Source organism: Lingula anatina, chromosome 5 (assembly GCF_051362555.1).
Source record: "Lingula anatina isolate TDL-2025a chromosome 5, LinAna3.0, whole genome shotgun sequence".
Lineage (NCBI taxonomy): Eukaryota > Metazoa > Brachiopoda > Lingulata > Lingulida > Lingulidae > Lingula > Lingula anatina.
Genome location: NC_141771.1, coordinates 17,065,793 through 17,093,263, shown reverse-complemented (window position 1 = coordinate 17,093,263; position 27,471 = coordinate 17,065,793). Strand labels below are relative to the sequence as shown.

The 27,471-nt window shown below is 37.0% G+C and overlaps 2 protein-coding genes across 8 annotated transcripts in view; both read left to right on the top strand.

Moving 5' to 3' along the window:
* The window catches only part of LOC106159890 (histone deacetylase 4-like), a 79,670-nt gene extending 67,015 nt beyond the window's left edge, over window positions 1-12,655 (top strand). For 6 of the 7 annotated variants that reach the window (XM_087012563.1, XM_087012564.1, XM_087012565.1 and 3 more), the window contains 15 exons: window positions 1,449-1,589; window positions 2,144-2,273; window positions 2,465-2,642; window positions 2,894-3,029; window positions 3,278-3,728; window positions 4,284-4,417; window positions 4,787-5,059; window positions 5,254-5,309; window positions 5,477-5,564; window positions 5,807-6,024; window positions 6,345-6,463; window positions 6,654-6,787; window positions 7,030-7,114; window positions 7,539-7,680; window positions 8,011-12,655. In XM_087012563.1, the coding sequence (XP_086868689.1) occupies window positions 1,449-1,589; window positions 2,144-2,273; window positions 2,465-2,642; window positions 2,894-3,029; window positions 3,278-3,728; window positions 4,284-4,417; window positions 4,787-5,059; window positions 5,254-5,309; window positions 5,477-5,564; window positions 5,807-6,024; window positions 6,345-6,463; window positions 6,654-6,787; window positions 7,030-7,114; window positions 7,539-7,680; window positions 8,011-8,068 (2,343 nt within the window). In that variant the 3' untranslated portion in view covers window positions 8,069-12,655. The remainder of the gene's footprint in view (window positions 1-1,448; window positions 1,590-2,143; window positions 2,274-2,464; window positions 2,643-2,893; window positions 3,030-3,277; window positions 3,729-4,283; window positions 4,418-4,786; window positions 5,060-5,253; window positions 5,310-5,476; window positions 5,565-5,806; window positions 6,025-6,344; window positions 6,464-6,653; window positions 6,788-7,029; window positions 7,115-7,538; window positions 7,681-8,010) is intronic. The other variant, XM_087012561.1, reaches the window with a different exon arrangement.
* A 6,101-nt stretch (window positions 12,656-18,756) lies between these two features.
* Window positions 18,757-26,508, top strand: LOC106160883 (uncharacterized). The gene is made up of 12 exons (XM_087012573.1): window positions 18,757-18,925; window positions 19,480-19,566; window positions 19,883-19,981; window positions 20,287-20,391; window positions 20,698-20,796; window positions 21,470-21,574; window positions 21,881-21,979; window positions 23,018-23,107; window positions 23,522-23,738; window positions 24,171-24,315; window positions 24,552-24,955; window positions 25,350-26,508. Exons 1-12 carry the CDS (start codon window positions 18,800-18,802, stop codon window positions 25,472-25,474), a joined length of 1,701 nt encoding a protein of 566 aa, XP_086868699.1. The 5' UTR covers window positions 18,757-18,799; the 3' UTR covers window positions 25,475-26,508.
* Window positions 26,509-27,471: the final 963 nt, after the last annotated feature.

Below are 27,471 nucleotides of genomic sequence, written 5' to 3'. Positions count from 1 at the left end.
AAAAAGTTCAAGTTAGAGGTAGTCTGAAAAAGTCATTTGTGAAATTGGCATTAAAAGCAAAACTCTTAATATCCTAAAATGAGTCTTCACCTTTGTTTAATATGAATACTCTCAAGTGCAAGTTTTGCTTCTGTCAAATTATCTGGAAAAATTGAGCCAAATCATTTTTTTGAGATAAAACAATGAAGTGGCTTGTAAATTTTTATGAATAATGTAATTCATTTTCCTTAGCCAAATGAAAGTAAGTATTAGCTTTTTGCAAATTTAAGGTATGTAACTAGCACCAACCATGATGTACCTTTCTAGAGCACAGTTTTTATTTCAAAGTGTTATCTTATGAGAATGATCATCAAAAAGGCCTTAAGAATTGGCCTTAAACTTAGGACAGACATGGGCATGAGGCCCAAGCCAGCATTAAACATATTTCTGTCCAAGTCCAGAAATGGCCTTCTCAGGACGGGCTGCATGCTCAGTACAGATAGATCAAGCTACCTCAGCTTGACATTTACAAGGTGAAAGAAGCAAATTCCGATAGGGCATGTTGGTCGGGTGTTTGATTAAGTCTTGGGAGTATTTTTAAATGGCACAGATGCAGCTCTGTGCTGGGTTTGTATCCCCTTTCTGATTCGATTTAAAAGTATCTCCAATCGCCTGGAAAATGAATGGCAGTATTCCCGTTTATTGACAAGCCTGGTCCCAGAATAGCGCCGGTGATGTTTTTTCAGGCAGTTTCATTTGTTAATGGAAATTGTGGTGCGTTTTTTCTCTCCTCTTCTTTCAGTTTATTTATTTATTTCAGTCTTTTTATATCAAATGTTAGCCAGCTGAGTGTACATTGATGCACATCCCTAGACCTAATCAGAAGTAAATTGAGTTTGCGCTGTCTCTTTATTGTACCTTGCTAATAGAGTCCAAATTAGATTTAGCAAATTGGGTTCAATGACGCAAGTTTTGAATTATTGGTAATTCATTTCATTGTCCTGCAGAGTTTTTTGTTTTATTTTTATCCAGTTGCACTTGGGGAATAATATAATGCACGCAGTTTTTTTTTTTTTTTTTTTTTTTTTTTTGACTGATAGAAGTAGGGAAACTAAAATGGTCTGATGTTCTATCCGAGTAAGATCAAGTAGCAAAGTGAAGTGATGAATTGATAGCTTCTTATTAGGTTGGTTAGCTATAGAAAAAAAAAAAAAAAAAGAAAAAATGCTTCCTGCCAGTAAAAGAAGTCAGTTATTTTCATTGACTTGGGTTTTCTACATTTTTTTATTTAAAAAAAGAAGGAAAGAAAAGAAAGAAAGAAAAGAAAAGAAAGAGTAAAATAATTGCTCTTGTGCATTAAGTTGTATTTTCTAGTTTTTGCTCAACACATTCTATTAAGGGTTTTAAAAAGTATAATATTTGTGTTTAAGCACAGAAAGATTATAAGTATGTTTCTTTTTTTCCACCAGGGTTCCAGCCCAGCAGAACTCCCCTTGCAGCAGTTGAAAAATATGATGGCCCATGGGAGCTACAGTGACCTGACGCTGTATGCCTCGCCCTCCATGCCCAATATATCCCTAGGGAGACCCCCACAGGCATCCCCTAATGCTGTAAGTAATGGTATTATTATTATATAAGGAGATGGGATCTGGATTTATAAAAAGGAAGGAGACAAGGAAGGGAGGGATGTTTCAGGGATGGATCCAGGGATATTTTCTGACAGTCTTTCATATTATATTTGTTGACCATTTTTGACAGTCTTTAGACAGGAAAAATTAGATACCCATCAGTGTTAACTTGAATATTTGACTGTCTTCCAGAAGACCCAGAAGGCGACCTCAATCCACCCCTGGTTTTTATTACTACTATTTCAAACTTGTGATTTCTCCTTTTCTCTGGAAAGATTCTGCACAACAAAGCTTAACAACTGAAATGTTTTAAATTGTCAATATGGTGCAAGTACCACAATCACTTCCCTTAACACCAACAATGTTACTTATAGTTATTAGAAATCTGCATTTTCTTTTATCTTTTCCTCTTTCTCGTTGTGATTAAAGTTACAATGGCAGCTAAAGGCTAAATCTTTCAAATATGCATATTCAGAGAAAATAAAAGGTAAAACTTAACACATTAAACAATATATGTTATTCCTTTTTTTTTTCAGCAGGGCACCAACAACAATTCCCCACAGTCAGAGGCAGAAATGCGGGCTATGGCAGCTGCCAGGCTGGGTCTGCCTTTAACCGGCCATTATCTCCCTGGTGCATATCCCTATTACCATCCAGGAGTCATGGGTATGTATGGGGATTCTTCATAAAATGCAAAAAAAAAAAAAAGTAAATAGATAAATAGTAATAATAGTAATAGTGAATAAATAAACAAACAAATATATTAATAAATAATAGATAAATAAATTAATAAATAATGACTAAATAGATAAAATTTTTGAACTATGAAATTATAGCCCAGATTTACCTCATTCTAGGTGTTGACCCAGAATCAACAGCTAGCAACCCAGCATACATCAGTACTCAGATGAAGGTGTTGGAGCAGATGCGCAGCACGGGAAAACTGGCCACGCACCCTGCTGCTGGCGCCCCCTATGTAGTACCCAAGACAGGCACCATCACAGACTCTCAAGTTGCACACGCTCGTTTGCACAGGTAATTGACTTAAGACTGGCAAGAAATCTCCCTGAAAGGTTGAGCAGGCTATTTTTATAGGAATTTTTTAAATGTGCAACCCTGTTTATGAAATTAAAAACAGACTGTTCCATGTAAGTCTGCTGACTACAAATAAGTGTTGTTTATCCGTTTTGCTCTTAACTATTAAAAAAAAAAGAAAAAAGAGAGATAAAAAATAATCCATTGATACATTAGACATCCAGGAACTCACTAGATTTAATCTATTGCAGACACCGTCCCCTGGGCAGGACCCAGTCCGCCCCCCTCCCCCTGGGGCAGCCTATGCTGGGCCCCCAGCATGGAATGTTACTCCAGCACCAACATGAACAGTTCATGAAAGAAAACCAGTCTTACAATCTCAAACAGGTGGGTGGTCATGAAAGAAACCATTCTTACGATCTCAAACAGGTGGGTGGTCATGAAAGAAAACCATTCTTACGATCTCAAACAGGTGGATGGTCATGAAAGAGTAACAGTTTACAAACAAGTGGGTGGCCATGAAAAAAAGTTGCACTCCCTCACAGAGATAGATAAGGATGGTGAAATGTTTTTCACTAAATAGAAAGAAAATGAATTGTAAAAATGAGTGAACATTGCTGATGTTTTTATTCCAGCATATCCGCCAGCAAGTGTTACAACGAGCTGGCAGCAAGAACCACATGGAAAACGTGGACGAGGAAACCGAGGCCAAACTCGCACAGGAAATGAAAGAATCCCGTGAAAAACTCCAAGAGGAAGCCGACGACATAGTCGTAATAGATAAGGACGAATCGGAGGCAACGATACGGAGAGAGCTTGAACAACATCACCATCATCCACAAACTGATCGAAAAGCATTCCTTTCTGAACAACGCGATATTTTGCGGTTGCATCCTGCACACGCGCCTGCCGTGTCAGGTACGTCGTCTGTCCATGCTCCGCTAATACCAATAAACGTGCCAGCGCGGCGTCCTCCGCATCGTCCACTCTCCAGGACCCAGTCCAGTCCACTGGTCACGTTTAATTTCCCAAGGCCATCAAATGCACCTGAACAGCAGGAACCTTTGCCGCTTAGATTCACTACAGGTAAGGACACAGGTGAACAGGCAGGCTTACACACCTGTGCTGAGACACATGCAAACAAACTTGAGAGCGAGAGAGACCAAATATAAAAGTGTTTGCTCCTGCACTGAGACAACTACATGCCACATATTCAAACACATGCATTAATGCATGCATGTGAGAACACAGGCATTTTGATTTAATTTTAATGTTTCATCTTTTAATGAGTGAAGTCATCTTTTAGCAAGAAGTTTTGTTCTTACAAACAATTCACTTATATACATGTTGTCATCTGTATCTATCTTGATTGCTGGAACTGAAAGCAGAATCTGTAAGGAGCTTTGTACACTTATTTTCTTTCCCAATCCTTAATTGATATGCATTTATATTTCTTTTCTCCAGTAAAAACCTATGACTTCATCCCCTTTATTTATATGCATTTGTATATGTCCTCAAGGTATAGTCTATGACACCATTCCCAGTCCTCAATATTTATGCATTTATGTTTCTCTTCTCCAGGAATAGCCTATGAAACCATTCCCAGTCTTTAATTTCTATTCATTTGTATTTTTTCTCCAGGAATAGCCTATGACACCATGATGTTAAAGCACCAATGTACATGTGGAAACAACCAGAACCATCCAGAGCATGCAGGAAGGATACAAAGTATCTGGGCGAGACTTCAGGAAGCGGGACTTGCTGCGCGATGTGAGGTGAGGGGTGATGTCAGCATTCATCGTGATTGGTCAAATATCCATAGAATCCTTGAGTCAGTGCAGATTGAGAAAAGCTGTGTTGTCAATTACATCTGAATGTTGTGCAAAAAATTTACTTAAACTTACCATTTTGTTTATGTATTATTTATCATTTAGTGTATCTAAGGCTCTTATGTTTGTCTATTAGTGATTTAAAATTTTTAGGAATCAAAATCTCCTTATGTATATGTATTGTATTGTAATTTGTTAAATAATATAGGAAATAGCTGATAGGAAAAAAGAGATATTTGTTTATTTTGCAAGATTAGTCAGCAGATGAAAAAAAAAAAATGAAACAAACTGACTGAAAAAGTCTTAAAATTTCAGAAAGTGAAAGCGAGAAAGGCAAGCCGCGAAGAACTCCAGTCATGCCACAGCGAAGTATACACATTGATCTACGGGACAAACCCCTTACATCGACAAAAACTGGATCCTCAGATACTGGAGACTTTGCCTACGAGGTTCTGCATGTTACCATGTGGTGGAATTGGCGTGGACTCCGACACTGTGTGGAACGAGCTGCATACGTCTTACGCAGCCAGAATGGCCACTGGATGCGCCATTGAAACATCGATGAAAGTTGCAGCTGGGGAACTGAAGGTATGGGAAAGTGAGAGGAATAAATTCAATTCTGATAAAAAAATTAAAAAGGGATTTGATGTAGAGCTTCTCAGTATATATTGGAAAAATTCCAACTGCTTTTATGTAGTTTTGGCTGTCCATTGTGACAAGTGTAAGCCACAGACTGAATGAGGGTTAATCTTGATTGTAATCGACTGTGTCATATATTTCAGAATGGCATGGCCATTGTGCGACCCCCAGGTCATCATGCAGAACACCAACAACCCATGTGAGTATGAAGGAAATGAAGTCTGCAGTAGGATGTCCATTGAAGTAGGATGTTCATTCAGGTTAATAAGAGCTCAGTATAAGATGTGTAATGTAATGTGATGAAGGTGATGATTTTGAGGAAAAAATTCTTATTGGTGATAAGTTTACAATGGTTTCTCTTTTCAGGGGTTTCTGTTTCTTCAATTCGGTGGCAGTGGCTGCTAAGCAGCTGAGGGAAAAGTTGAATCTCCGTAGAATTCTGATAGTTGACTGGGTGAGTAGTAAATTGCATTTTTGCATGACCCTTTCAGATGATGGAGCATTTATCTTTGAGACCATAAAAAGCTCGGTTTTGGCATGACAGAATTTAATGCCATAATATTTTGGTTTGTTTTGTTTTAATGGTAACAGCAATACAAATGATTTCATGAAACACAGACTAAAAAAAAGAAAAAGAAAAAAAACTGGAATATAATAACAGAATTGAAATTAATGCTATTTACATCTTTTCCACAGGATGTTCACCACGGCAATGGCACACAGCAGGTTTTCTACAACGATCCCAGTGTCATGTACATCAGCCTTCATCGCCATGACGATGGGAATTTCTTTCCTGGCACTGGTGCTCTAGACGAATGTGGCGAGAAGGAAGGCCTTGGTTACACCGTCAATGTCGCTTTCACAGGCAGTTTGGATCCACCAATGAGAGATGCTGATTATATGATGGCATTCAGGTGAGACCTATGTCACATAATAATCCCTCAAAAGTTGTAGTACAGCCCTTTCCCTAGGAAAATAATATTGTTTAGTGGACAGATGTATTTTATTTCAAAGAAAACTTGGTTTCAATTTTTCCCTCTGATGACTTAACTTGTTCACAGCGGGCTGTCTACAATGTCAACAGGGTGTCACATTTCTGTGTGAAGTTCAGATTTCTATTGTTATATTTTACGATGTTGATAAGGTAACAATGTTTACAGCCCATCACCTGCCTTGTTACATTGTCACATTGTAACAATATTATTATCCAATCACATACCTATTCACATTGCAGGACGGTAGTGATGCCAATTGCTCGGGAATTCAACCCGGAGCTTGTGCTGGTGTCAGCAGGGTTTGACGCTGCCAAGGGTCACCCTGCTCCTCTGGGTGGATACGAGTTGTCTGGGGCATGTAAGTTGATTACTGATGTATAGTAAAGCTGAGACGGCTCAACTTAAAAAATGGTATCTCTGAAAAAATTCTGCAATTTTGATTTTACAGTTGCGCTTTCTAATTTTCCCTCTTTTGCCTTTTCCACTTCAAATATTCTTCAATTTATGATAAGTAAAAAGAAGAATGAATTTTTCAATAATTTTTTTAGGTTTTGGTCACATGACCAAGCAGCTCATGACCCTGGCGGGCGGCAAAGTTGTCTTAGTTCTTGAAGGAGGCTACGACCTGCCTGCGATATGTGATGCTTCTGAGATCTGTGTAAAGGCCTTGCTGGGAGACGAGGTAATTCTGTGTGTGTGTGTGTGTGTGCACATGTGTGTGTGCGTCTATGTGTGTGTGTGTGTGTGTGTGCGTGAATGTTTGCATCTGAGTGTTATTCACACTCGGATTTCTCAGTTACATGCTTGGGGTGAGTTGATGATAAATATGTTATAGAAGGACAATATACGTAGTGTTGAGTTGCACAGTTTGTTGAAGTCCTTCAAAGGTGTATTTTATCAATTAGTACCAATTCTGCCCTCTAGGTGAGACCTCTCAGCGAAGAGGAGACCAATAGGAAGCCCTGTGAAGCTGCAATAAAGACCGTACAAGCTGCAATCAGTTATCAAGGTGGGTGTATTTTTAGGTGTAAAAATTCCTTGTTTTTTGGAGAGAGAAAAAGTAAATATGATGGCTGCATTTCATGCTGGGTTGCGGCAGGTCATTTGGGACTCTGTCTTATCAAACACTGTGATATTATGATTTCTTATTAAAGTGAGTGAATTGTCGCATTTATTACTGTTGTAGCAGTTGGCAAAAGAAGCGATATCATTGTAGCCTAATATATTTACGATTTATCAGTTTAGTATATGATGAAGATCAATAGCCCTTTAATCACAAACTTAGTAAAACATTATCACTCATGTGAAATATTTCAATTGAAATGTCATAAGTTTGTACTAAGTTTGTCAAAATATTTCACGAGTGATAAGTTTTGACTAAGTCTGAATATGTTCAATTTGTACAATAAAGTGACCCCTGTTGACTGTTACAGCTCGTTACTGGCCAGTGGTCACCAAATATGCGGACAGCATCACCATGTCCATGATGGAGGCTCAGAGGAGAGAGCAACGAGAAAGAGAAGAGAATGACACCGTCTCCGCTCTTGCCTCTCTGTCCATGGTCACTGCCAGAAGGTAAGAGCATGTGTAACCTTGACCTTGATCAGTTGACCTTGACCCAGGCATAGTATTGATCTTTCGCTTGTCATTTTTGTATTTGGAGGAATGAAATACAAAAAATAGCTTTGCCTTTGGATATTAGCCTTACATTTGTACCCAACTTTGTTTGGAAAGTTCACTCTCTGTTCATGATTCAAACCCCATGTAACAGAATTTGAGATTTTTATGAGTCAAGTATCAAACTGCTTATAATAAGGTGAAAGCAGACTTTTTTTTGTGAAATTCTACTTTGAATGAGTTATAAATTAGAACCATTGTCACACTTTTTTTCTTAATTTTTTTCAGGAGTGGTGGACTCTCCTCAATGTCATCGACAGAGTCTGAACCCATGGAGGAATCTTGAGGCCAATGAGTGCACATTTGGGGGACGAAATTTAAATTGTATTTTCACTTGTGCAAAGGATGCCTTTTACCCATTGCACGTACATTGTAGTACTTGTGCTGGCACAAAGTAGATGGAGGCAGAATGAAAAGATTTGGGAGCACTTGAAGAATTGACAGAAGAGTCGTTTTGTTAAGATGGTAGGGGGCATGGTTGGGCAAGAGGAGATTGTAAAACAGGATTTGAGACTCTGAAATGTCACTGTCATCAAGAATGGTGTCTTCAATGATGAGCAGCTGATTTTGTATCACTAGCTGACATCCCTTGCAAATCAAAACTTGTACCATCATCAGAGGCATAATTTCAGACACCAGATGTCATTGCTGTCAAGAGAAACTAGAAGGATTACCAGCCGCTGGGCGAAAAGACACCAGATGTCACTGCGTATGAAGGATTCCTCCCCTTTCAGCTGCAGTGGGTTGACCCGGGAAGGCTTTTTCCAGTTTTACAGTCATTCCTATCGAAATAATTTTTTTTTCGCAGGATTTCAAGGATGAAGGATAGAGTAAAGGACTTACTACCTGCAGAAAGATTTTATAAGAAATAATTGTTTTTGAGAATTTTTTCATCCATTGAGGGTTGTACATGGCTGTGCCAGTGTCTCTCTCAGATTCATAACCATAGGGGGCGCTAGTAGCCTATGGCTTGGAACAAGTGTCAAACGGTGCTGTGTGTATGATAATATTATTGACTGCAACATTGTGTAGTCATATAGTAACCAATGTTATCATCTTGACCAGTATTTTTATATAGTCTTGGGATGCTTTCGTAGAGCATTTGTAATATAATGTATGTTTGTTAACCTATACGGACATCGAAACTTTGAGCAATGTGACATTGATATTTAGTATTTAATTTCTATTTTTATTGGCAAAAACATTGCTTGCCACTGTTATTGAAGAATTTGGAGGAAAATTCCACCTTTGACATTCTAAATAACGATGTGAGAATGATATGTGGACCATATAGGACAGTTAAGAGAAGGAGCTAGTTAAGATAAAAAGTTGTCAAATTTTTTGTAGATTTTTAAGTAATATTGTGGTCTTCTCCACAAGAAAAACTGTAGAAACAGACAAGACGGATTCCAGTCAAATTCTTTCTTTTCCTTTAATTGTATAGTTCATTGGTATTCTGTGGTAGCAACTACTGTGCCCAATGTTTCAGAATTTTAAAGGTGGGACATATTTGCTATCATTGTGCCATAGGAACCTTGATCTCTGTCCATGTCAGGGCTGTATCTAAGGAAACAGTGGCAAGAACTGGTCAGCAACATTCGACATCCATATTTTAGATAACTTCAACAGAAAAATCGGCTCAAAAATGCAAGTCAATTTTTTTTATCTTTTTTTGTTTCAAAAATTACAAAACTAAATATGAATTATAATTGCCCCTTCCTTGCTTTAACAAATACAAAGATTGGTCTAAAAAGACCCAGTGGACTCCGTTCCCAAAGTCCCCCCCCCCCCCCCCCCAAAAGAGGTGGCCCCTTCTTCAAGTGGCGCCACCTACTGGTGGCAGTGCCTTCAAGTGGCGCCCCCTTCAGGTTAAGCCCATGGCACCTGCTGTAACTTAGATACTTCACTGTTCCATGGATAAATGGTTTATTTAACCATTCATTTGTCTAACTGCGGACTGGGTCAGACTTGGTCTTGAATTAACCAGAGCCCCCTGCTGTACATTGTCAGATTTCACAATTTAATTGTATTTTCTACAACGTTGAAGATTTGAATCAGTTTCACTTTTGTAAACAGATTTTGAAGAGAAAATTGAGTTGTTAGTTTCTGTTTTAGAATTCTGGGACGAGTTGAGAAGGGAAATTTATCTGCATTTTTCATGTATTGCCAATATTGCCATTTTATCAATTCAGCCACCAGTAGCATTTTGATGTAGAACATTTTGTCTTTTCTTTTTACGAGATGCATAATTAGGGATGAATTGAGAAAAAGTGCAAGTGGTTTGGTTGAAAACAGGTTTGCTTTGCAGTATATATGTATTATGAGAGCTTGAGTGATCCAAAGGTGATTGTGTTGTGGTATGTCTGAGGTCTGTGGAATAATGTCTTTTAAAACCCTTCAGTTTTAGAGTACTTAAAATGACTGACTCTCTCTCTCTCTCTCTCTCTCTCTCTCAAATAATGCTCTGAATTTTTGAGGTGGATTGAGGTCATCTTCTGGGTCTTTTGGAAGACGGCCAGATTTTCAAGTTTTAACTTTCTGGAAGTAAATTTTGGTAAAATAATTTTAATTGGCCAAGCAAAATGACAATTGATCACAATTAAGCTGTGGGAATTGATTTACCCCCCCCCCCCCCCTCCCTCCTTACAAGTTACCTGTATCTATATGGAGAAATCGTTGACAGTACTCTGAATTAATGAAGAGGGTGAAAAGACGGATTTGTATTGAAGGAGTAAATGGGACATTTTACTAACAGCAGCAGCATCCTTTGCATTTTTCATAGCAGCCTCTTTTTCCAGAGTAGATCTATTATTGTTATTAATATTATAAGTATTATAAGATACAGCAACTATTGTTATTACTGCATGTGTAAATTAGAACATAACGTTTGAAGAATAGATATTATATTTGTATATTTTATCTGTACAAAGAAGTAATACACAGTTATGTATAAGTCAATGCACACCATATGATCTATGATCTAAGTATGAAGTAAATTTTTGTAACTGGCTACAAATTATTGTACACAAAGTATAAAGGATTTTTCTGTAAGTGGCTACGACAAATTATTATGTGTATATTATTATTGAAAGAAATGTATCGAAACTTGATTAATATTGTCAGTAGTGCATTGAACACTTGTACTATTCAATTTGTCTTGTGGTCAGTTATGCCCAACTTTTGGTCAGCCTAGAAGCTGACCATAGCACTATTATTATTATTATATTAAATATGTTGTTATTGCCCAGAAGTGCATACAAATATTACAAACGTAGATATGTAGAGAGAAATATATAATGACGGCACATAGTATGCAAACTACATCTTGAGATATTTTTTTGTTAATTTTTTTAGGTTGTTGAATTTCAATGAATTACAATGGTGGTGAGAATTTCATTTTATGATGAATGAAATTATGGTAGCTGCAAGTTATATATATTTTTTTTCGGTAGAAGATTGCTGACTGTCACTGGCAAAGGTTGGTTACAATAACTTGTCAAAGGATATCTTGAGTTTGAGTGCCATCTATTGGTTGGTATAGAAGAGCTGGTTCTGAGGATTTTTCTTGTGCTTGGTAGAGTTGGCAGCAGGTGTTAAGGAAATTTGATGTTTCTCAGTTACAATAATGGTTTCTTAAAATAAAAACACGAAAATTCAGAGTTTACCACTTCTGTACTTTGACTCTCTGAGTTTTACTTGTTGGAAGATGCTGTTATTGTTACTTTGAATTCATAACACTTACGGCTGATGGAATTTTTCTCTTGGCATTTCTCACATTTCAGTGAAAAACGTGATAGGTTATGCTGTTTGCAAATGAATGTGACAGTTTATTGCACAGCCACTACCAAATAACTTTAAATTTCTTTTCACTATGTTTTAAACCTTGACCTTCTTACTCGATGACATTTTCCCTATATTTTCGTATCAAAGAAAAGAGTGAATATTTTTTCTAGAATGATAATCTTTTAATTTGTAGAAGGACAATGTTTGATGCTCAAGTTTCTGTCTTTCTAGTCACCATTTCTGTCAATAAGGATTGCCCTAGATTCAACACATTAAAAGAAAACATTTTATTTAATTTTTTTTTTAAATGCTAATTTTTTCTTAGCATTTGTTTTCTGTTTAAAGTGATAGCTGAATTACACCAACTTGTAGTATGTCAAGTGCCAGACTGTGGGGAATTTGTGTAGAGGCCTCCGTGGCATCTACTTTGGGTGCTCTTTTAGGTAACATTGCACTACACGTTCTTTATTTACAAAAATTGCACACTTCAGGTGCAATACATGAAACGTCAGTATTCATATACACACATGTATGAATGTTGAACCAATCTGTAAATAAAATTTGTAGTAAGGCCATAGGTAGTATTGGGCCCCATTTTACAAAGAAACTGGAGTAACAGAATTGTTTTTGCATCCGATTAAACCACTGGTTGGACTTTGGTTTTAATTTGAGAGAAACATTTTTTAATTCTGACAGTGGGGTGTATTTTGGCACGCAGCTAAGGATTTACCTTTGATGAAAAAAGATGTTAGTTGGTGATGTTAAGGTTACGAGTTCAACTTTTATTAAGTCGAGTTTGTTTGTAAAACGAGGCCCCTAGTGTGCTTCAATCCGTAGCTCGCCTGTGACAGTCCAGCAATATTATATAACAAGAAAACTTCTATAATTTTGTATTGTAAATTGTTTGTATGTGTTGTTGCAGGTAGAGTTGTTTATAATAATGAGGAGAAACAAGTGAAAATGGGATTTTGTTTGAAAACGTCAAGGAAGATTTGATGTTTTGAGAAGTGAGAAAAATTATAAAGGATATTTAGTAGTTTTGATGTACAAAATGCAGATATTGTGCAGCAAGTAAAGTGACATAATATACTATGGTTGTTTGAGTTGTTTTTAACTTATCATTGGAAATATTATTTCAAAATTATAGCAGAAAATTTTATCTTGCTTCTCCACCATATTTCAGACCAGAATGTTCGAACGTAATTGCAATTTCAAAAAAAAAAAAAAAAAAAATACTTTCATAAACATTCCATTTCATAAATTGGTGCCAAGCAGCAGTGAGCAGTGGAATACGTGAACTTTTTTTGGGCTTTGTCTTGTTTTGCTTGGTGTATCATTATTTGGAAAGGGATAGAAGGGGAAATGCCTACCTCACAACCTAAAGAGGAGGGGGCGGAGACCCACTGTGGATTACTGTGTCCCATGATCTGCCACTGTAGGCCCTATTACGTTATCAATGTGTTCATTTTGTTATACTATTAGGCCTACATCCCTGACATAGGGGAGACCGGGGCTAGTTGGCCCAGTTAGACACGTTTCGCCTTGTAGAGCCAACTAGGAATAGGTTAGAGTAACAAAACCGGTTTCAAAGTAAGCCCCATGAACTAAGCAACGTCATTATTTTTCAAATATAATGCCAGATGGCTCACAATTTGACAAAAGACGCAGTTGGTGTCAAGGGGGCCAACTTGCCCCGCCACGGGGCAAGTTGGCCCCAGGGTCGGGGCAAGTTGGCCCCCCCTTTACGAAAATGAAGTATATATCCCATGTAAACGCCTTGAAATACATTTTTATACATTTTTATGTACAGACACAGATGTGTCTGTACATATTACCATCACCTGCGTCTGTCGTCGCCGATGCCGATGCCGATGGCGATGGCGATGCCGATGCCGTGCACTTTCCTTGTAAACACGACAAGTGGAGGGCAGTTTTACTTTTTGGCTTTATATTTACAGAGCTGGTGAATATTCATAAAACGCATGTCAAGTTCGAAAATCAGCATGATTGGGCCATTATTGTAGAAGTTATGCTGTTTTTTTCACTTTTCAGCATATTTTTCACATTTCCTCAGATTCAATTCTTAGGCATGTTAACAGTCTCATTATTGAACTAATAAGATACGTAAAAGTTTTTATTTGACATTTCCTGCATCTTTACAACATTGTTAGTTGATTTTGTAAAAATGATGGTAAACTTGTTATCGTGTATTGTGTAATAAAGTTTCAAAAATGGAAATAAACTCATATCATTGCAGTTTGTCAGATTCAATCATTCACTATGTTCAGAATCTCAGATTGGAAGAAATTGGACATTTAACACTGCTTTATTGATATTTTTCCCATCTCATCAATTTTCTTAGTTGATCATATAAAAATGGCAGTAAACTGTTAATTTTGTTTTATGTTAAAAATTGTGAAAAAATGGGAAAAAAAAACATTTCAGAACAGTGCTGTCTTGTTTACATTTTGGCATTTTCAAGTTGTGACTTTGAAGTTCCATGGGCCTGAAGACCTTTGCTAGTCACATTTTCTGAATATCCATGATACTAATATTTAATTATTAAAAATTGATGGTCATTATGCTGTTAAACATTATGTAATATTGCATCAAAATTTGAAAAAAAACCTATTTTGGGCACTGCTCCCATGATGACCATTTAAGAAAAACCATGTCACTTACTGTTCTCAAACAGTACAGTAAATATATATATATAGATGTGTCTGTACATATTGCCATCACCTGCGTCTGTCGTCGCCGTCATCACCGGCGCCGGTGCCGGCGCCGTGCACTTTCATTGTAAACACGATAAGTGGAAGGCAGTTTTACTTTTTGGCTTTATATTTACAGAGCTGATGAATATTCATAAAACGCAGGTCAAGTTCGAAAATCAGCATGATCGGGCCATTATTGTAGAAGTTATGCTTTTTTTTTTTCACTTTTCAGCATATATGCAACACTGTAAACACATTCCAAGGAAAAGCGATAGGCCTGTTGTCATGAAACTCACAGGAGTAATCTATCTTACTAAAACGCAGGTCAAGTTCGGCATGATCAGGCCACTGTTTTAGTACAGTTAGTTATGCTTTTTTTCACTTTTCAGCATATATGCAACACTGTAAACACAATATACGAAAAACAGATAGGCCAATTGTCATTAAACTCACAGGAGTGGTCAATCCTGCTAAAACGCAGGTTGAGTTAAAAAATCAGCATAATCGGGCCATTATTTTAGAAGTTATGTTGTTTTTTCACATTTCCTCAGATTCAATTCTTAGGCATGTTAACAGTTTCATTATTTAATTAATAAGATATTAAAAGTGTTTGTTTGACATTTCCTGCATCTTTATAACATTGTTAGTTGATTTTGTAAAAATGATGGTTAATTTGTTATCGTGTATTGTGTAATAAAGTTTCAAAAGTGGAAATAAACTCATATCATTGCAGTTTGTCAGATTCAATCATTCACTATGTTCAGAATCTCAGATTGGAAGAAATTGGACATTTAACACTGCTCTATTGATATTTTTCCCATCTCATCAATTTTCTTAGTTGATCATATAAAAATGGCAGTAAGCTGTTAATTTTGTTTTATGTTAAAAATTGTTAAAAATGAAAAAAAAAAAAAAAAAAAAAAACATTTCAGAACAGTGCTGTCTTGTTTACATTTTGGCATTTTCAAGTTGTGACTTTGAAGTTCCATGGGCCTGAAGACCTTTGCTAGTCACATTTTCTGAATATCCATGATACTAATATTTTATTATTAAAAATTGATGGTCATTATGCTGTTAAACATTATGTAATATTGCATCAAAATTTGAAAAAAACCTACTTTGGGCACTGCTCCCATGATGACCATTTAAGAAAAACCATGTCACTTACTGTTCTCAAACAGTACAGTAAATATGTACAGATGTGTCAAAAATGTGTCTGTACATATTGCCATCACCTGCGTCTGTCACCGGCGCCTTGCACTTTCATTGTAAACACGATAAGTGGAAGGCAGTTTTACTTTTGGGCTTTATATTTACAGAGCTGATGAATATTCATAAAACGCAGGTCAAGTTCGAAAATCAGCATGATCGGGCCATTATTGTAGAAGTTATGCTTTTTTTTCACTTTTCAGCATATATGCAACACTGTAAACACATTCCAAGGAAAAGCGATAGGCCTGTTGTCATGAAACTCACAGGAGTAATCTATCTTACTAAAACGCAGGTCAAGTTCGAAAATCAGCATGATAGGGTCATTATTGTAGAAGTCATGCTTTTTTTTCACTTTTCAGCATATTTCACATATTGGCATTTTCAAGGTGTGACTTTGAAGTTCTACATGCTTGAAGACCCATGCTAGTCACATTTTCTGAAAATCCATGATACGTATATTTTATTATTAAAAATTGACGGTCATTATGCTGTTAACCAATATGTTATATTGCATCAGAATAGAAGAAAACAATTATGGGTGCTGCTGCCATGATGACCATTATGGGAAAACCATGTTACTTATGATTGCCAAATGTTCAAAAAAGAAATGCAGGACTAAAATGCAGCCTGGGTTGGAAAAGTAGTCTTATTGGCTTCTTTTTCTAGAAGTTATACATTTTCAAAGTGTGAACTTGAACTCCCATGGGCCTGAAGCCTTATGCTTGTTACACGTTTTACTTACATTGGTATTACCTGTTGAGCATAATTAAAATTTGATGTTGAATTTGCAGTTTAACATAATGTACTTTTGCATCAGAATTGACAGTAGCCTATTTTGTGCATAGTTATTTCCTGCTTTTTGTCTGTACATTTGACAGCTTTGCTGCCTTGTTAATTTATTAAATTGATTTTTTTGAGTCTTTGATGAATAAATAGTTCAAATGAGGCAGATTTATTGAGGTTTCCGTACGTCACGTTGTGGGGGGGGGGGGTATGTGTTGCAAGAACCAAAATATCTATCAATAAAATTTGTTTTGTTTTAATTAAGAATAAATTAATAATGGTATAAAGCAGGTTTTTAATGAATGAAAACGAATAATAAATTTTCGTTTTAAAAGAAAGTAACAAATTCAGTTTTAAACCATTTTGAGTTTTGTTTCAACAATGATCTCTAGCTAGGGAGGGGTGGAAAATCCCCTTGGGACCACATATAACACTATAAATACAAAGGGAATCCCCTTAAAATGAATTAAGGCAAAATAAATGTTTTTCTAAGGAAAGTTCAATGGATTTACTTTTTAATACATACAATCAACAGAACATTTCTAATATAAATTTTCGAAAAGACACCAGAGAGCAAATTTAATGAAATCAATCAGACGGTAAACACCGGCAAGCTTTGTGAATTTCACCAACTTGTTTATTTCAAACAGCGTTGCGCGCAAAGGATTGTGGGTAATATGAGGGTCCAACTTGCCCCGAGTCTAGGGGGCCAACTAGCCCCTCGTGCACCTTTTTTATTTTAAAGGATGGCAACCATTTATGATGCTAGAATGAGCAACGATGATATATCTCAGTGAAACTTGAAATAATGAGCTTCAGTTTGATGCCCTATACATATATTATATTCGATCAAAAGCCTTTGAAAATAGATTTTTAATTCTGATAAACAAAATTACTTTTAGGTGCAAAAATCGTTTATTTGGACTCACCGCTTAAGTAAAACTTTTTAACGTCCGATACTTCCTTAGCATTGTAGGCTACGGTCACTTTACAAGAGTATGTGACCAATTTTTTTACCTCGTAGTTACTTTTTCGTAAATTGACGGGGGGCCAACTTACCCCGGGATCCAACTAGCCCCGGTCTCCCCTATGTGTAATAAACAGCACATAAGCATATCAAGCTTATTTCAATATTTTAAATGTTAAAACACCATATAGATGCATATTCCATTGGACAATAAACGTCCTTGAACTAGATGTTTGCTTTGGTTGAAAAAATAAAGTCAGTAGCAACAAAGGGGAATTCCCCTCGACATTTCTAAAAATAGGGTGTCGCCATTTGCAGGAGGCTTGTAAAATCGGTAAGTTACTGAAATTTTTCGAATTTCTGAGGTCAAGCACACCAACGTGAACGACATACATTCAAGTAGTTCTACTTGGGATATCAGTGTGTTGTTAACATCTGGGTAAAAAACTCGTGGCAAGGCATCATAAACATTTGAAGTGTTTGCCCTGATCGATCTTGGAAATTTTGCGTTACTTTCTGTTTGCAAGTGAATATGTTGTTATGAAAATTTAGATATTAAGTGCTTTGGAATAAAACAGGGTATGAATGAAGAAGTTAAAGAAACGTTTACAATAATAATAATAATAATAATAATAATAATTATGTACGCCACCGGCCATTAGCAGTAGGTAAGGTAATATGATGTTTTTACGAAATTCTGAAGAAAAGGGACAACCACATCACTGAGACCAAGAGACACATATAGGCCCCCCTAATGATTGGCTGGGTACCCGCAATTTACATGCCCGCAAAAATTCCAGGGGGTGTCAAGTGACACCCCCCCCCCCCCCCCCCCTGCGGACGCCCATGATTGAAACCTATATGAGGAATATCTATTCACAGGAAACTTTGACAGAGGAACACACCAGTGTCCACAAAAAGTTAACTCGTTTTTAATTGCGAACACACGCGTGTAAGCACAAACACACGCACACTCAAACAGAGAGAAGCAATGCATGTAGGCCCTATACACTACCTATTAGGCTTTACAAAACTTTTAGATACCTTTCAAAGCCCTATCTTTTTAGTTTCTTTTTTAAAAATATTTGTGAAATGTCCATCGAACAGTATTTTCTTTTGTCGGACCCAAAAATTTGTCGGTGGAGGGAGAGAGGGGGGCACAAAGATAGAAATTAGTCAGGCTTCAGATAGTTTTAGGCTACTTATGACAGTTTTACTATCAGGATAACATCACTTGTTTTGTTTGTTATACTGCGGTTTGGAGAGTGAGAATATTTCAGGATATTTCAGGGCATAACTAAGGGGAACATACGTGTCCTCTGTGACAGCCCCTGGATCCAATGTTGTAGTCAGATTCGGATCTAGTTAACAAAGAAATATGCGTTTCATACCCTCCATACTACTGTCCTTGTTTTTGATACATGTATGCCCTTGGCCTGTTCACTTTTAGACAGATGACATGGTAAAACAGATTTTATCAATATCTTGATGATCACTGCGTCTTATTTAGGAGATACCGTTCATTGCTCTTCGGAAGAATATCCACGGCATAACCAGTATGGATATACTCGGTACAACCAGTAAGCCTGACGAAAAGCTTCTCCTCGCTGCATGTGATGGAGATATTGAGAGTTTACAGGAACTGCTGACTGCCAGGGAGTGCGACATCAATGTCCAGGACTGGGTAACAACGTTAATTACTCTGTCACTAGTCACGGTATCGTTTAGCTATTTATTGTTACAGTAAGGATACAAACTGAAGTATTTACACTTATGTAGAAACGACCCATTGCAAATTCCGTGGACATTCTCTAAGTAACTGCCTCACTCCTTACTGCTCCTCTTCCTTCTGGTAACTGTTAATTCTTTTCTTAAAACCTTATTCTTCAAGACTATTGTCCCAAACATGTTTTTCGACACGACATTGTTTATACATATCATAGCAGGGGCGTATCAAGAGCTTTTTTTCTGACAGTCTTCCAAATTATCTTTGTTGATCCATCCTCCAGTTTTGACCGTCTTCAGCCTGAAAAAATTACATACCTATCTATGTAAACTTGAAAATCTGACCGTCTTCTGGAAGACCCAGAAGATGGCCTAAATCCGCCCCTGCATGATAGTGCGAATTTCTGCTGACCGATTTTTGTTAATTTGTTAATTTTAAACCCCGCATGAAAATAAGCATGTTTCTGCAACCTAAATTACCTGTTTACTCACACTGTTTGTCCATATTCTCAGAATGGGTGGACACAACTTCACTCGGCTGCCAGGAACGGCAACACAGAATATCTTGTGCATCTCCTCCAAAACGGGCCGGATATCAGTGTGAGGAGTGTAGAATAGTCTTAGCATAGCAATATCGCTACACCTGCGTATAACTACATATATTTCTCGAAGTTTATTAGAAGTTATTGTACAAGGTTTACGTATTCTGCTTAGCGATCATTCTCTTAAATTATAAGTAATCATCTTAAAATATGTATCAAATCACGTCGTAAATATCTTTTCTATATCACAGTGATATTTGTTTTTGCTAATCGATTTTGGTTTATAACTGATTGCTTTAAACACCCAGTGGAAATAAATTTGATTCTGTAACATGGATTATCAGTTTACTCACATTGTTTGTCCATATTCTCAGGATGGGTGGACACCACTTCACCTGGCTGTCGCGGGCGGCCCCACGCAGTGTATTCAGCTTCTCCTCCAACACGGGGCAGATACCAGTATACAGAATAAGGTGAGTGTAGAATATTCTTAGCATAGCAATATTGCTACTCTTGCCTAAAACTACATGTCTTTCCGATGTACATTAGAAGTTATTGTGCCAGGTTTACATATCTGCTTAGCGATCTTTCAAGTTATGACTAATGATCTTAAATCATGTATAGATTCACACTGTTAATACCCTGTACAAATCACAGTGAGAATCTTTGCTTACCAATTTTTTGTTTATAGCTGATTATTTTAAACACCCAGTGGAAATAAACATGATTCTACGGCATGAATTATCTGTTTACTCACATTGTTTGTCCATATTCTCAGGATGGGGATACACCACTTCACCTTGCTACATGTACCTACAAAGGCCGCTCACAATGTGTTCAGCTTCTCCTCCAACATGGGGCAGATACCAGTATACAGAATAAGGTGAGTGTAGAATATTCTTAGCATAGCAATATTGCTACTCTTGCCTAAAACTACATGTCTTTCCGATGTACATTAGAAGTTATTGTGCCAGGTTTACATATCCTGCTTAGCGATCTTTCAAGTTATAACTAATTATCTGAAAGCATGTGTCGAATCTTATTGTTTATACTCTGTACACATTACAGTGAGAATCTTTGCTTACCAATTTTTTGTTTATAGCTGATTACTTTAAACACCCAGTGGAAATAAACATGATTCTACGGCATGGATTATCTGTTTGCTCACATTGTTTGTCCATATTTTCAGGATGGGTGGACACCACTTCATTTGGCTGCCCGGCGCGGCCACACGCAATGTGTCCAGCTTCTCCTCCAACACGGGGCGAATGCCAGTATACAGGCTAGGGTGAGTGTAGAATATCGCTACACTTGTGTTTAACTACATATCTTTCCCGAAGTGAGAAGTTATTGTACATGGTTTACATATTCTGCATAGCGATCTTTCTCATTAGTTGTAAGTAATCATCTTTAAAAATATGCATTATGTCTTTTCTGAAGTTCCTAATTCGACACGCTCTCCGATTCAGTTACGATACAGGTGCGATATTGTTACGAATATTCTGGGATTCGGCTTGAATCGCACGAATATTGTCCAGACATTCACTACGATTTTTTGGAATCGGGAGTTCGTGGCCAAAACTTTGAACAGCTAAAAATTTTTGCCACGAATTCCCGATTGATCAAGAAGTGCAAGAACTGACTACTATTATATACCAATCTGTTAAGAACTTCACGAACTGATTACGATTAAACCACGAATCCTGAAATTTTTGATTCCTGGCGATTCGTGGGATTCGTGATCTGTGTGAAATAGGGGCATTAGCGATCTTTCAAGTTATAACTAATGATCTTAAAGCATGTAACGAATTTCATTGTATATACGCTGTACATATTACAGTGAGAATCTTTGCTTACCGATTTTTTGTTTATAGCTGATTACTTTGAACACCCCGTGGAAATAAACATGATTCTACGGCATGGATTATCTGTTCACTCACATTCTTTGTCCATATTCTCAGGGTGGGGATACACCACTTCACCTTGCTACATGTACCTACAATGGCCGCTCACAATGTGTTCAGCTTCTCCTCCAACATGGGGCAGATACCAGTATACAGAATAAGGTGAGTGTAGAATATTCATAGCATAGCGATATTGCTACTCTTGCCTAAAACTACATGTCTTTCCGATGTACATTAGAAGTTATTGTGCCAGGTTTACATATCCTGCTTAGCGATCTTTCAAGTTATAACTAATTATCTGAAAGCATGTGTCGAATCTTATTGTTTATACTCTGTACATATTACAGTGAGAATCTTTGCTTACCAATTTTTTGTTTATAGCTGATTACTTTAAACACCCAGTGGAAATAAACATGATTCTACGGCATAGATTATCTGTTTGCTCACATTGTTTGTCCATATTTTCAGGATAGGTGGACACCACTTCATTTGGCTGCCCGGCGCGGCCACACGCAATATGTCCAGCTTCTCCTCCAACACGGGGCGAATGCCAGTATACAGGCTAGGGTGAGTGTAGAATATCGCTACACTTGTGTTTAACTACATATCTTTCCCGAAGTGAGAAGTTATTGTACATGGTTTACATATTCTGCATAGCGATCTTTCTCATTAGTTGTAAGTAATCATCTTTAAAAATATGCATTATGTCTTTTCTGAAGTTCCTAATTCGACACGCTCTCCGATTCAGTTACGATACAGGTGCGATATTGTTACGAATATTCTGGGATTCGGCTTGAATCGCACGAATATTGTCCAGACATTCACTACGATTTTTTGGAATCGGGAGTTTGTGGCCAAAACTTTGAACAGCTAAAAATTTTTGCCACGAATTCCCGATTGATCAAGAAGTGCAAGAACTGACTACTATTATATACCAATCTGTTAAGAACTTCACGAACTGATTACGATTAAACCACGAATCCTGAAATTTTTGATTCCTGGCGATTCGTGGGATTCGTGATCTGTGTGAAATAGGGGCATTAGCGATCTTTCAAGTTATAACTAATGATCTTAAAGCATGTAACGTGGTGTATCCCCACCCTGAGAATATGGACAAAGAATGTGAGTGAACAGATAATCCATGCCGTAGAATCATGTTTATTTCCACGGGGTGTTCAAAGTAATCAGCTATAAACAAAAAATCGGTAAGCAAAGATTCTCACTGTAATATGTACAGCGTATATACAATGAAATTCGTTACATGCTTTAAGATCATTAGTTATAACTTGAAAGATCGCTAATGCCCCTATTTCACACAGATCACGAATCCCACGAATCGCCAGGAATCAAAAATTTCAGGATTCGTGGTTTAATCGTAATCAGTTCGTAACAGATTGGTATATAATACTTCTCCTCCAACACGGGGCGGATTCCAGTATACAGAATAAGGTAAATGTGAAAGAGTCAATGCACAGGAATATGGCTACACCTTTTTCAGAAATCATATTAAGACCGTATTACGGGAAAGCACCATTTTACTAGACTGCACTTAAATCCTACAATTCCCTCCTCATCCAGTAAGTAACAAAAGTTTTGCTATTACAGGAGGGAAAGACACCAAGAATGGTGGCAGAAGAGAAAAAACACGCTGCCGTAGTAGAACTGTTGAGGCGTTTTGAAATACCAGATATACAGGTAAACATGTAGCAGTGTGAACGTGGTCAACTTTTAGCCCTTAAATAGCACTGGATTATGATACATAAAGTTTCTATCAGTTGTGGAAAAATACATAAATTCGAGTATTTGTTTCAAAGCGGTTTATTTTTTACCACGTTTATGTGTATTTTTTACATCGCCTCGCGAGTACCATTAAGAAGATGTATTCATTTAAAGATTATTTTTAGATATTAAATTATATGGCCAATTATGGTTCAATATATATTTTTAATGGTATAACCAATTGTGATTCAATAGAAAGGCAGATGTGTAGAGGTCAAGTGTCCAGGCTAATAACTGCGCACGTCCTGAAATCATGGACGATATTTTAATAACTGTTTCATCAAATATACCAGTTCCTGTAAAATAACTTAATTGATGCCATATTTACAGGGGTATGTACAGACCAGGACTTTAGAGCACCTTGCTGAACTATTAGACCCTGCTGAATATACCATCATTAACCAGACCAACCTGAGCACAAACTTCCATGATGTCTTACAATTCCAAAAAGTGCAGGAACTAAAAGACTGGGCCAACAAGAACAATTATACAAACATTAGAGACCTAAAGGATCGGCTACAGGATTCAAACCTTCTGCGACTTTCCAGTAAGTAATAGTCATGTCATTATAGATATTTAACAGTACCATACACATGTACTCCATAACACCAATGTAACAACCGACGGTTACTGGACTGTAAGATTAGAAGTGTATATAATTCTACATTTCACGCTATCATTTTTTTTTTATTTGTATGTACGTGTTTGTATATCGCAGATGGCAGGCTTATTGTAAAGATAGGGATAGACTTTTTGGGCTACAATTTACACAAAAGATGGCAGCTAACGAAGTTATCAAATGTCTGATTATGCATAGGCGTACATGAAAAGCACACTTGCTTTCAGCGACTTTTATATCGTGCACTCAAAAAATAAATTATATGTTATAAAGCATCTAATGATTGGTTGCGCAAAACCCATTGCATCACTTTCCGCACCTTACGATTGACACTTTAAAAAAGATTAGTTTCGCTTACAGGTGCGGCAGGGGACTTTTATGCTGAAGTGGTGAAGAATATTTCAGATATGCCCCCAGGTGACTTTGAAGAACTTTGTAGAACCCTGATCACTGCCAGACACATGTGCATAACATGTTCAGCAACCACTAACCAGCAAGAAATAAAGTAAGGGCCATATTAAGATCGGATGGAAGAGTAAATGTTTTTAGCCATCCATTGGAATTAGAATGAAAAACCATGAAACTGGAACTTACATAAGCAACTTTCTCTAACTTATCCTATTGTTTTCCTGCAGTTTTCCTGCATTTTGTTTTTATTTGTGTTCTCTGAATTTTGAAAGTTACTTTCTTACGCCACTTGTTGAAATGATCCCATTGAAACAGAATGTTTTCACTCCACAGTTCTTCAATGGAGCCCCTTCGCCACGACGCATTTATTGCCCACAGCAGTGAAGACAAAGCTGTCGTAGAACCAGTGATAGAGCAGCTAGAGGAATTGGGAGTCCAGTGCTGCTATGGGGTACGTGACTTCCACCCAGGGAGGCCTGTCATAACCTCTATGGGTGAAGCGGTTTACGGATCAAAGCGCACCGTTGTGTTTCTGTCCAAGAGCTTTATGGAGTGCCCCTGGTGTGCAAAGGAAAGAGAGCTTGCCATGCATAAAGCTGTGGAATCAAGAGAAGATGTTGTTATTCCAGTCCTTATGGATATCCCTCCAGAGCAAATCCCCGATGAGTTCAAACCTCTGAAATACATTCCAGTCGACGACAAAGAGTTAATACCGAAGTTGGTTCAAACAATTAAAGGTAGGCCCTACTTGTGTTTCGATTTTAGGTTGTCGTGTGTGTGTGTGTGTGTGTGTGTGTGTGTACAGCGGAGACAAGTTGCTGGCTTGACAGCTTATATGGTGACGATAATTCAAAATAGTACACCATATTTTCCCCAATCAACCCCAGCTTCCGCCCACGCCGTAGGCTATATAGTTAAAAGCGCGTGTTCGACCCCTTTATATTTCTCTATGTTCGGCAAATATATGTTCAATAACTGGTGATTAAAGATTTTTATATTCTGATATTAAAATTTTGGCATTATGGGTCGATGTCAATTGATTCCCATTGGGGAAAATGTTTTTGTATATTCTTCTTTTAACTTTTTACCATGTTTTACATATTTATATATTTTTTATTTGTTTTGCCTCAGGTCCATCAGAGTCTCCAACCAACGGGGAACTTCGAATTGCGCTTCAGAATGCACAGGAAGAAAACGCGTTTTTACGAGACCAAATCAGAGAGCTGACGACCAAACTCCGCCCAAAGTGTCAATAATGCGTGCATTCTGTTGCCTTTCCATCAAAGTACTTGGTACAGAACATTAACAGGCCCCCTCCTATCATTGAGTAGAATACAGAAAAAAACGGTTGATTATATGAGTACTTTTAACTGTTAAATTGATTGCATTCAGTGAGAGTCCCAGCGGAGTTGGATCGATCTACGTAAAACGATAGTTTCATTGGGAATGAGTCCTTAAACTAATAATTTATATATTAATAATAATTTTGATAATTAAAAAATATATCAGAAAACATAATACAGTAGTGCAAACGCCAGAGATGTCGCGCAAGTTGCCGACATGCTCCCGTAGGGTTATGTATGTAGGGAAATAGTACGTGCACATGCAGGAGCGTACAGACTATCTAACATGTGCTGTGTGACTGTCCGCTCAACACGTGCTTGCGAGAAATTTATTTAGGCTACTTAGATAACAGGTCAGTCAGAGCTTTTTGACAAACAAATAAACTAGCGCTATATATATATAATTCAGTTTAAACTGCTTGGCTTGTTGATATTGTGAAAAAGAAAGAATGTTTTTTATTAGGCCTACTTGTAGTTCTGTTCACTGTTCAGAATAAGTAAAATACCTATCCATGTGTCTAGGTATGAGTTTAATAAATGTCGTTCAGTTTATGAAAGGTTTGAAGGACAATACGATTTTATAATTTTTAAAATCCAAGAAAAAGTTTAAATTTTTATTATGGGTGATAATTGGGACAGGAATAACTTTACGAAGGCATGCTTAAAAATATACCAATAGAATACAAAAATAGGCTAACAACTTGCTTGTAACCTCTACCTGAGGTGTGCAATTAGTTAAGCTATTTCCACAATCAAAGCGACAAGATGGATCAGAGTACAAACATTATCTTGTTTTAACTTTTGGTAAAAGCAGGTTGTTGCTATGACTAAATTGTGAAACATCAGATTTAATTCTTATCAAGATATGTCATCAGTATTGTAAGTCAAAAATCGACAGACTTTATTTTAAATGAAATAAATTACTTGCCGATTTGGTTATTCTTTATTGTTTGTGTTAGGTGTTATTTGATTATAGCTAACTGCTCATACATTAAAAACGGCCTTTCTTTCTAAACCAAAAAAAAAGTTTTAAGTTCTGAAAATTTTGCACTTGTTGCGTTTAATTCTGGGTACGTACAAAAAAATTACTTCGTTGCTTGCTCTCTAGTTCATTAAAAATAACAATTAATTGATTAAGAGAATTTGATTCTTAGTGATTTTCTGAATATTTCATACATATGGTGAACTTACCACAAGCCCAGATTTTGTTGTGACAATATCGGTGTTTAAAGCGACAGTATAAGTGACCGGCTTTCTTATAAATCTACAGTCTTATTTTCTTTTTACTCAGTATGTGTACTGATTTTCAAACATAACGTTATATTTGATATATAAATTGATATAAGGACGACTGTCGCTCATCATCTTGAACATACAGACTTGACATTTAATATGGAATATTTTTTCCAAATCATAATTCATCATTTTTTATTATCATTATTTTGCTGACTAATAAATGGAAATAAGGATTGAAATCATGCTTTAATAACTTTAAATAATCTCTTTGATGTCAAAACTGGGCAAATTAATTCCAAGCATAGGTCTATATTTGTAATATAACAAGTTTCTCTTGTTTTGTAAATTCTGAAAGGTTGCCAGAATCATTAAAAAAATAAAACTGGTTTCTGTGCGTCGGAATCGTTTTTGAAAATTTCAATTAAATTAAAATTTCTACTTCAAACAACAGGGAGACCCCAGTGGTTCCCCTTTCCTCCCTTCAACCCCCCCCCCCCCCCCCCCCCCCCCCCCACACACACACACACACACTCAATAAAACAATTCTAGGAAATAAATGTAAGAAAAAACGACATTAGTCTTCAGGAGATTGCCTTTATGATGTTGGAGAGTAAAGTTTCCAGAGTTCTCGGTCTATATATAGGCCTACATATGTTAATGTTACCAGCTATTGT

Bases quoted from the DNA above. Each gene is read 5' to 3' on its own strand.
- LOC106160883 (XM_087012573.1), top strand. From the start codon at position 18,800: ATGGATATACTCGGTACAACCAGTAAGCCTGACGAAAAGCTTCTCCTC. The intron at 23,108-23,521 runs GTAAACATGTAG...CCATATTTACAG, and splicing joins TTGAAATACCAGATATACAG to GGGTATGTACAGACCAGGAC. The intron at 24,956-25,349 runs GTAGGCCCTACT...GTTTTGCCTCAG, and splicing joins GTTGGTTCAAACAATTAAAG to GTCCATCAGAGTCTCCAACC.